Source organism: Lactuca sativa, chromosome 6 (genome assembly GCF_002870075.4).
Source record: "Lactuca sativa cultivar Salinas chromosome 6, Lsat_Salinas_v11, whole genome shotgun sequence".
In the NCBI taxonomy this organism is placed as follows: Eukaryota; Viridiplantae; Streptophyta; class Magnoliopsida; order Asterales; family Asteraceae; genus Lactuca; species Lactuca sativa.
The window spans coordinates 43,294,163-43,305,257 of record NC_056628.2 but is presented as its reverse complement, the minus strand read 5'-3'; the positions used below and the strand labels follow the sequence as shown (position 1 = coordinate 43,305,257).

General features: G+C 38.2%; 1 protein-coding gene across 2 annotated transcripts; it reads right to left on the bottom strand.

Annotated features, from left to right (window-relative positions):
• Positions 1 to 1,749: 1,749 nt before the first annotated feature.
• LOC111893124 (interactor of constitutive active ROPs 2, chloroplastic) lies at positions 1,750 to 3,561 on the bottom strand. Of its 2 annotated transcripts, none has more exons than XM_023889197.3 (3): positions 3,322 to 3,561; positions 2,972 to 3,092; positions 1,750 to 2,838 (listed from the first exon to the last, which is right to left on the bottom strand). In XM_023889197.3, exons 1-3 carry the CDS (start codon positions 3,339 to 3,341, stop codon positions 1,894 to 1,896), a joined length of 1,086 nt encoding a protein of 361 aa, XP_023744965.1. In that variant the 5' UTR covers positions 3,342 to 3,561; the 3' UTR covers positions 1,750 to 1,893. The 2 variants fall into 2 exon arrangements, with proteins under 2 accessions (XP_023744965.1, XP_023744966.1); XM_023889198.3 differs by having other exon boundaries at positions 2,972 to 3,089.
• Positions 3,562 to 11,095: the final 7,534 nt, after the last annotated feature.

The window sequence follows — 11,095 nt, the reverse complement described above, 5'->3', positions numbered from 1 at the left end:
CAAAACAAATTGATTTTAAAAATGAAATTTACATTCTATTAATTTTTATACTCTAATTAAGAATTATGGTTTAAGAACAAATGGTTTCACCTTGATTATAATTTTATGGAAATGGTGTTTATACTATTTTAAAATAGAAAATTTTATTTTGAGAATTGGAATGTTACAAACTAATTAACTCTTAATAGTTCCATTTCATTTGGTGTGCCCCATTCCGTTTTCTCCATAGGTGACTACATGGCCATCTTTCTTTACATAATCTTCCAGAAGAGACTTGAATCTAGTTATATATCTTGAGCATCCATTATCGAGATACTAGATGTGCTCATGACCCTGTAGTTCTTTCAAACAATTATATCACTTTTTGAACCCATTTAGAATTAGGCTTAACAATGGAAGACTTAATAGAAAAGAATATATTATAGTATTCAATAGGAAGATAGTTAACTTAATCCATTAGTTATTCCTTATTAGAATGTTGTCTTTTCTTTTTGAAACTTCTTTGAAGTTACAATTTATAGCTTCATGAGAAGAGTCTCCACGTCTCCTTTATTATTATTATTATTATTATTATTATTATTATTATTATTATTATTATTATTATTATTATTATTATTATTATTATTTTGTGTTTTCTCCCACGAAACCATAGATGGCTTAGGCCATGTGTGGTTTCATCTCTCCTCAATTGCTATTTCATTCATTTTTTGTTCCTATGATTTTGAAGAACGAAACCACACATGGTTTAGCCTCACGTGCTGTTTATTCCCCCACCTGCTATCATATTCAAACCAAATAGCATACAAACTACTACAACATAATTAAGAGATAATACTTAACAACATACACACAACTAAATTTGAGAAATAAGAACGTTGTTAAGTTGTTAAGTCAAGCCAAATATCGTTTTTATTTTTTCATATTTTTCCATTTTAGTTTTGTTTGTACTTTGTTAAGTGTTATCAATTGATTATTTTAGTAGTTCATATGATATTTGGCTTAATTCGACCCTTTAAACGAAATAATATGCGATTTGCATGAACGACGAAATAACAGACAATGTCAAGCCATCTGCGGTTTTGTTCTTCGGAATCACAAGAACGAAGAACGAACAGAATAACATTTAAGACAAAAGGAAACCGCAGATGACCTAAACTATTTGTAGTTTCATTGAAACAAATGGAAATTTTTTATAGACTACAAAGAAACCATAGATGAGGCACGAAACAACAGACAAGTTAGGCATGTTTGACAAAAGTAGCTGTTAGCTGGAAGCCGGTAGCTGGTAGTGGGAAGATGTAACTTTTATTTGTTATATGAGTGTTTGAAAACTTTTGAAATATATAAAATTGCATAAAATGACAATTACTTAAAAATAAATAAATTTATAAATATATTTTTAAGAGTAATTATGAAAATTGATTTCAAAATCTCGATAATGTCTTGTTAAACGGTACATGAAATATCTTTTAGATTTGGAGTGTAAACATTAACGTTTTGTCAAAAGGTTAAAGTTAAAAGCTCCAAAACGCTTACAAAAACTTCGTGTCAAACACGTCCTAAATTCAATGGTATTTTTGGCTAGTGGTTTTTTTTTTTTAATCATTAAAAAAAGCTTGATTTGTAATTTTCTCTTAGACTAACTTTATAACAAAAATATTTTTCTCAAAGGATGTTGGTATCCTCTTGTCAAATACATCACTATCATCAACACACCACATGTATTTAGAACGTCTGCTCATGGAAAGATATACTCTACCACCAGCAAAATCTACCATTAAAAATAATTTTTTAAATACAATGGAAAATAATAAGATCTATACAATTAAAAAAAAACATTAAAATTAAATGTAATTTTGTCAAAAACCCGTAAATTAACAGTTTACATGCTAATTACTTGGTAGATGATTCGAACTGCTTCTGGCCTTTCTTCAACAAAACTCCGATTTTCTTCAACATGCTATTGGTCTTTTTGTTCGTTGATTCCTCTTCTGTATCTTCAGAATATGGCGAATTCGACTTTTCACCAGGAGCATGAAACTCAAACGACTCCGACGACTGCTCAACAAACTTCCCATCACCATCACCCAAAACCATGGACGCAGCCATCTCCGCCGCCTTCCTCCACTGCTCTGTTTGTACTTTCAGCCTCCGTAGCTCGTTTTCCATCTCTGCATTCGCCGCCAGAGCGGATCCCAACTCCACCACCCTCGCCGCTTCATCACTTCCATCCCCGTCTTCTGTCAACTCCACCACATCTTTCTCCATACTCGACTTTACCATTTCCAGTTGCTCTCGAGTTTGACTAACGAGCTCCAAAGCTCGAGCTTCCGAATCTTTTGACTCATTCAATCGATCTTTGAGTTCTTCAACAAGATCAAGAGCTTCCGAAAGCTCTAACCGTAACATATGTACCTCATGACCATGAGCAGACTCGATATCCTTAGCCCGAGTCGCTTCAGATTCCACCACCTTTTGAAGCTGGATCTTGAGTTTCTGGTTTTCATTCATGGTAGCGGCTAAAACAGCTGAGTCCATCTCATGGTGTTTCTGTACAGCTTTCAGTTCAGACTCCCATGCTCGATCTCGATCCTGTGAGATTTTCCTAAGTTCCTGAATTCTAGATTCTTCACTAGCCCATATCTCGTCGAGCTGTTGTTGTGACTCCTCAAGCTTCGCTAACGTAGCTGCAAGTTGCTTCTTGGCATCTTCGGCCTCCCGATGAGCTCGCTTCTGACATAACTCCGATTCACTCAAATGATCCTTTGTCTTCTTGAGTTCTTCTTGAAGCTGTGCAACTTGGGTTTCCAATTCAGATACTCTGCCAACACGTTTTTTCTGCACAACATTTAAGGTCTATATAATATATCGCTTATATGATTAAACACCATTTATTTCTACAGTATTTGAGGCATCCAAATTACGTATCTTACATGATTAATACTGTTTAATACGAATAACTGTATCATACCTCGGATGCTGGAGTGCGTGGTGATCGGTTAGTTGATGAACTTTGGGAGGAAAGGTTGTCCCGATTTGCTCCAGATGTACTCTTTACAAGTTTTCCGGTAGTTCCTGTAGTTCTACCTCTACTTTTACCATGTAAATCATGCAATAACAACACATTTTGAGACTTAGAACCTTGGTAAATGAATCTTTTTGACAGATTTACTTTTGGTTAAAAAGATAATGCGATGGTTTTTTGGATACTCACGTTTTAAAGGACTAGATTTTATAAAAAGAGCGTAATTTTACAATGAAAAATGTGTATGTTGACCTCTTCTTGAGGTAACATAAACGAAGATATATGGAAGTTCATACCTTGGCTTAGGATGTTGCATTGTCTAAGTTACCCTTTTCTTCGAGAGCGCCCGCAATTGTTTTAGGAGGAATACTTGAGGAAGAAAGATTTATGACATATAAGTATGCCATGTACATGTAAAAAGGGTACCAATAATGATGTCATCATGTAAACCCTAAATTAATTAATACCCTATATAAGAATACAAACAAATTGTCGAATTCTACCTATTTTTTACGAAATCGAAATCCTAAATCGACATAGGCTTACAATTTTTAATGCTTAAATTACAAGCTATTATAAAGATATGTATTGTATAAGTAGTTTTGTGCCAAGAAACCAAGACAACCCTTCAATTGGACTCCTCACCTAATTGGAACTAACCCCACTCCCAACAACCAAATTCACTATGAGAAATTAAGAAAAAGGAAAAAGAAGTAGGGGAAAACATAACTTATTACACTTTTTTTTTAATATATTATACCCTTTTAGCTTTCCTTTTACTCTTGATTGTTCATGCTTTGTGTTAAAGACATTGTTTACTTAGACAATAATCATGTCATATAAAAGGGCTATAATTCGCGGACAATACCTATTGTTTCTAAGTGGTATTAATCATGGCATATTTGTTGAACTTTATTAAATGGCGTTTGAGTAAAAAAGTGTATATTTGTTAAACTTTATTAAATGGCATTTGAGTAAAAAAGTGTGATGGATGTATGTCATGGCCATAATATCTAAGGACATTTCTAATATAAATAATTTTATAAATTTAATGGATTGTGATAGCATTTTCTATATTCATGTATGTAACGTTCCATTTTTACAACAAAAAATTTTCGTTTTATTTAAGTAAACCTTCCCAGTTATAACTCTGTTATGGAGAAAACCGTTTATTCCAAATACATTTCTAAAAATCAGAGTAATATTAAACTACGAAAATCTTCATTGTTGCTTATGAATGTGTACAGTCGTGCCTTTGCCTTCCCATGATGACCAATGATACCTGGAACAATAAACAACCGGGTAAGCAAAAGCTTAGTGAGCTTCCCCCAAAATACCCCATACGATAAACATACAAGAATGCATCGAGTCTACTCAGTCATCAGACTGGAATACCCAAGGTTTGTTGGGCTACCGCCTCAACCCAACTGCTCTACCAGAGCCTCCGTGCGTACGGCTTACAGCCGGCCCACACCAGGTATCTTGACCTACAACACAAAGCAGGACCGCCTCAACCCACTACTACCATATGTCGACATATAAACAATCAAGGATCAAGTAGGACATAATACAAGCAAACATCAATCATACATCTCACTACCACATACTAGTCCTCTCACAACATACAGTCTTGCTACTAGCTAACCTACATAGAGTGTGTAAACAAGGAACATCCAAGAAATCCTAGATCAAGAGTTCTCAGGTTATCCTACATGACCATAGATAATCCCTAGGGCACTCAACTAGATGATAACCAGCAAGTACAGATAGGCATACAGATCTATAGATCACTACCGCATAGCAACATCCTAAATACCATGATACAAATCTAACAGATCACTACAACATAGCAACATACCAACTACCAAGATAAAGATCTAACAGATCACTACAACATAACAACATACCAAGTACCAGGATACAAATCTAACATATCACTACAGTATAGCAACATACCAACTACGACGATGCAGATCTAACACACCACTACAACATAGCAATATACTAACTACCAGGATACAAACCTAACAGATCACTACAACATAACAACATACTAATTACCAACAATCCAAGGAATGCATAATCATATATACTTAGAGGTGAGATAGTCACCCAAACAGGTGATCCTACTCTAGAACCACAACCAAACTAGGACAAGGTAAAAGATCCTAGATCAAGAGTCCTCAGTTTATCCTACATGACTATAAACGGTCCCTAAGGCATCCCTCTATTAACAGATAACCAAAACTAATGGGCCGACATTGGCGTCTTCGACCCACGGTACAGTGAAGCGAAACTTACCTGAATCGAAGAATTCTTAACACTGCGATACGACCCCTTTTCAGCACTGTTTGGTCCTGTGAATCCACTAACACCAAAAATAGATAGAATCTCAATCAATAACCCAAAATCCTCAAGTTTGAACCAAAGTCAAACTTGGTCAAAAAGTCAATGGTCAACAGTTAATGAAAGTTAACAGTCAACAGACCCTCACGACATGACCATTTATGGCTCACGTCGTGAGCCACTTCAGGAGAAAATAGTCGAGTCTCACCACCCTCACAATGTGACATGCATTTCATCACGTCGTGAGATCCGTTTGAATGCCATATTGCTCCAAAAACTTCTTAATCCATTAACCCACTAATCCATCTGTTCCAGGAGGTTTCCTAACACTCCAAGGATCATAAAAACTGATGCTTTAAGGACTTGTATGTCCAATACAAGACTTGAGCTCAAGATAGGTCATTTATAAAGAAAAGGAAGTAATTTCTCATGCATGGACTCAAACATCCTCCAAACTTTAGATCCATTACATATAAGCATCAAGGGACCCTAAGGACTCATAAAGTTGTTAAATATATGGAGTCCCCACACTCTTACTCTTAAGGTCTTGAATAAATATGCTTAAAACTTAGATCTAGCAATAAGGAAACATAAAGCTTGGATCTTGATTACTCACATTGGTCCAGAAGTGTAGCTAAGGGTTGCAAATGAAACTTTCAACCAGAAACTATGTTTCCATGGTGATCTCTTCCTCTTCAAACTACCAAAATCTCCACCAAAAGCTTAAGAAACACAAAGGGAGGCTAGGGTTAGGGTTTTATTGAGTTTATGGATGAAGGAGGCTGATTTGGAAACCTAAAATGAAGTTTGTGGGGTTTAAATACGATTGAAACACTAAAAGATATTGGGCTTGGGCTACAACGCATCTCATATCGTGGGCTCTTATTGCTCACGTCATGAGCTCAGCTTAAATCAAAATCTTAATTGATCGTTGCTCATGTCATGACCTCTCTATGGCTTACGTTGTGAGTCTGGGTTTTACCTAAAAACCAAGCCTTGACTCCTTGAAACCCTTAATCAACCCGATCTGGAAAACGGGTATTACAATTCCCCCCACTTCAATTCAATTTCGTCCTCAAAATCTCTTCTTGCTCCTATTCTAGAAATTATCCTTTTAGGGTCCTTCCTACCCAACTCCTCTAACGTAGTCTGACATTGCTTGAAATCCAAAACGCACACCAATAACATTCAAGATCCCAAACCAGGATCATAAGCAAATTTTAGCAGGAACTCCAATGGCCAGAAACACAACTACTGCAACACCTTATCACAATCGATTACTTCTCGATACCTCATCAGATCTTACAAGGAAGAAGCAACTTGACGATAAACAATTCCCCATAATATCGACCATGCGCAAGATAAGAACTTACTTTTCAAACCAGGACCTTCAGGCCCCAAAATCGCGAACAACCCTTGGGTAAACCAAGCCACCCCATTTTCATTTATTCTTCACGAGACTTCCAGAATAACGCGACCAAGGCCTCCCGGTCTTACATTACTTATCAATATTCGAAGTAGGAACCTCACCTCACATCATATCTGCCAACCTCACACACTGACACATTAGAGAGAAATACTTGTAAAATCCATCAGACAAGGCTAAACCATCCTTTCAATCAATTATGCTGACCGAAATCCACAGATTTGATCGGTCCTAGTTTTACTCAGCCAACTGCTGCTATACTAATCTCGCATGAAAATGCACTAACATAAGGAATCCCAACGATCATATACACAACCATACCATAATCCTACTTGGCTCTGACAACCCTTCATGGCAATCTACTGACAACACTCAAGATTAACCTTGATCCACTAACCAACAACGACACTCGGGCCGACCCCTGATCCACTGACCAACAACAAGACTCGTGTCGATAAGACTTAAAGGATCCTACCACGTCTTTGGGTCGTGACTCAGACCTCCAAGCCGCAATCAAACATGAACATACAATGAAGCCCTCATCACATCCGTCAACCTGGACACCTAACACCCTAGAGTCTAAAGCACAAGCACGCTCTACGTATATGATGCCACCACTAATCTAATATGAATAGAAGGGAAATCCAAGAACTGACAATGATCTTAATGCGAACCTAAAAGATTTAGTTATTTCGTGGAAGTCTTGAACCTGGAGAAATTCAACTGAGAACCGAACCTTGGCACAAGGTTTTCCTGCTACGAGGTTCCACTCTCCTCCACTTGAGGTATGCTAGAGTCTAACAACTTCATAATCCTTCGATACCCATACTAATTTGGACTTTACCACTTGATCCCAACAACTGATATCCACATACGCAAAAGAATCTGAACCCACACAACATTCATAAATTTCAATACACATACAACCGAGGAACAAGACGATTAACCCATTCATAACAAGGAATTAATTTTTAACAAATCTAGATAAGATAATTCATTTGAACTGATCATCCATGATTACAACTAAGCTCTGAAATACAAACAAAAATTAAAGTTGAACACCAATACCACCACAATTGCTAAATAGAATAACTATCAACACAACCTTCGGTCCTCAGGATTCTGGCGGTCCCATGACGACCATCAAGTAACTGCTAAGCTAAGGGTGTAGGATCCAATACCCCACTACAAACAAGAAAAGGTAAACGAGCTCTGATGTGGCCTTCCTGGCTGCAACGGAAACAAACTCGCGCACTTCGCCTGAAATCTCTACCAAAATGGCCCTTCTCGGCACACATGTGACATACAAAAGATACGCGCCTCCCTCTAACTGATCTTGAACTCTGGCCGACAGACTTGAACTGCTTCGCTGCAGGCTGGGATTAATCGGAGCCTAACACTGCTCCTTCACCTGAGTCTCTATCTTAATCTCTCACCTCCTTGCAACATATTGAAGCTCAACGAGAGAACCATAATGCTGGATGGATACAAATTGCCAAATATCCATCTTGAGCATGCCTAAATACCGAGTCATTTGAGCCTACTCTGAAGCAGCGAACTCAGGACTGAAAAAATCTCTCTCAGTGAACATCTTGGTGATCTTCATCACCGACTCAATCGTCTGTCATATATCTAGGTACTCTTGGTCCAGTCTCTCCTTCTCTACCATGCGAACATATCTCACACGGAACATCTCCAAAAACTGCTCCCAAGTAGCAACAACTTTCTGCTCAGAAGTGTAAGCACTAGTCACCAATCCTTCGCCCCTAACCTAAGAAGGTTAGGGGCACACTTGACCCTCAGTTCAGTAGGGCAAGAGCATTTGAAGAAACAACCCTCCACATCAGATAGCCATATCATCGCTATAATCGGGTCCCCGAACCCATCAATCTTTAGAGGCTTCGTATTGTTGAATTCACAGTACTAGAAATATCTCTCTCCTCGAACCCCAACGACAACAACATTCGCGGTAGCTGCAACAACAACAGCCTCAAAAAGTGCAGTATAACGATCATCGAATAACTCAATCATGGCGGTCTTGACCACCCCGAACAACTCCGAAGTCACCTCCCTAATCGCCTCATCTACTTCTGTAGCAATGACCCCACGTATCTCCTCATCACTGAAACATCGCAAAAAATTCAACCAATTAAAACTTTTCGAAACAACCCATTTACTAATAAAAGTGTTCACAAAACATTGTTTCCAAAAAATTATTTAAAACTCTTTGTCTCCCAAGATCAATGACATAAAATAAGGATGTGTACGGTCACGCCTTCGCCTTGCTACGATTCTCTGAAGTACCTGAAACCATAAACCAAAATTGTAAGCATAAAGCTTAGTGAGTTCCCCCAAAGTACCACCACATAAACATATAACATATATAAACAAACAACACGCACAAAGGTTCTTCAGCATCACTGGAATGCCCCACCGACCTACAGTCTATTTGGTACAACCACAGAGCCTTTAGTCTGACTGGAACGCCTCACCAGCCAACAGTCTATCTGGTACACTCATAGAACCTTCAGCATGACTGGTACACACTCACCAGGCCTTCAGCTTATCTGGGCCGTTCTCCGGGCCATCGGCCTGACTAGTATGCCCTATTGGGCTTCAGTTTATCCATGATGCCCTGGGTCTGTTGTTCTTCAGCATAAAGCAGGATCACCTCAACCCAATCACACACAATATGTCGACATATACATATCCAAAAAACTTATAATCCCAGTAAACCATAATAACATATCTATATAAACATTACCAGGTTTGTTGACTTACAACACAAATCAATACAGTCTCAACCCACCCACACCACGACGACATATACACAACTAAACATATAACCAATCAACAGACAATCAGACCGATCTTATAGATCACTAAGCATAACATCATCATATATACCAAGATACAGATCTAATAGGTCACTACATCATACAACAATGTGATAAACTAGGATATCAATCCAAAAGGGCCGGCCTTGGTGCCTTCGACCCGAAAGTACAGTGAGGAAGAACTCACCTCTCGATATGATCCATAGCTGATGGGGTCCCGACTCCGAATCTCAACTCCAACCAATACATATTCATCAAATAGAGATCAATCCTTAGACACCACTCAAAATACCTTAAGTTCCCCTTAGGCTAAACTTGGTTGAAGTCAAAAGTCAAAGTCAACAGTCCATATTAACTCCAATAGGCCGTGTTGACTTTGAAACACACCGTGTTCTTCCTGCATCCAAACAGTCAGGAAAATCCTGGCCAACACGCCATGTTGTCTTATAAACACGCCTTGTTTGCCGAAGTTCCAACAACTTAATACATCAAGCCGTTTTCCTTGATTCCAAGAGCTCCAAAGCTCAGATCTAGTCTGAAATGTTATCTAGAAAGATAAAGTTTCCAACTTTAACCATTGGGACTATCCAAAAACGTCCAAAACCCAATCCATAAGGCTTAATAACGCAAGGGCTTAACCAATAAGCACTTAATCCTTAAAGTCCAAAGTCTATCATTTCCATAAGTAATTCTAACCCCAAACCATCCCAAAGGTTGGTGCTTTAAAGACATACATGTCTAATCCGTGTCTTGTACCCATATTAGGTCAAAATTGAGGATTTATGACCTAATCTCTATGCATGGCATCAAAACTTGATTATAAAGCTGACCCAAGACATTAATAGGTCACCGTGACCAGGAGATTCATAAAGTTGAAAACTTTATGAGGTCTAACCATCCCAACAATCAAGAACAAGAATAAAAATGGACAAAACTCAAGATCTAACAACTTTGAATGATAAAATTCAGGTTTGGGCACTTACAAAGGGACATAAGAGTGCCAAACTGAAGAATGGGGCTTGCTTGTTGGATCTTTGCTTCCTTCTTCCGCCTTTTTCCTTCTTTAGCTCCAAAAATACCAAACTAGCTTCAAAAATGGGAGGGAAAATGATTAGGGTTTCTTTCAGGGTTTGAGGGGCTTATGGGGGATAAGAGTGAAGAAACCCTAGCCTCCACATTCTTCAAATAGGGAGAGAAACACAGAAGATTAGGGTTTCATTCCAACCATCAACACACCGTGTTCCAAGAGGCAACATGCCGTGTTGTCCTTAATGAAATTCACGCTTCCTCATATCTGGATACGCCGTGTTGGTGCCTCCAACAAGCCGTGTCAAATACTCAAAAGGTGATTCATCCCTAAAATTGCTCCTCAAAATTCTGGGTGTTATAACTCTCCTCCAGTTAATTTAGATTTCGTCCTCGAAATCAGTTCTCTCTTCAACTTCACAATGGAACCCTTAG

What these genes read in the sequence shown, in the direction of transcription:
- LOC111893124 (XM_023889197.3), bottom strand. Translation starts at nt 3,341, where the DNA reads ATGCAACATCCTAAGCCAAG. An exon ending in ATGCAACATCCTAAGCCAAG is followed by an intron (nt 3,093 to 3,321) that starts GTATGAACTTCC and finishes ACATGGTAAAAG; the next exon opens with TAGAGGTAGAACTACAGGAA. An exon ending in CACGCACTCCAGCATCCGAG is followed by an intron (nt 2,839 to 2,971) that starts GTATGATACAGT and finishes AATGTTGTGCAG; the next exon opens with AAAAAACGTGTTGGCAGAGT.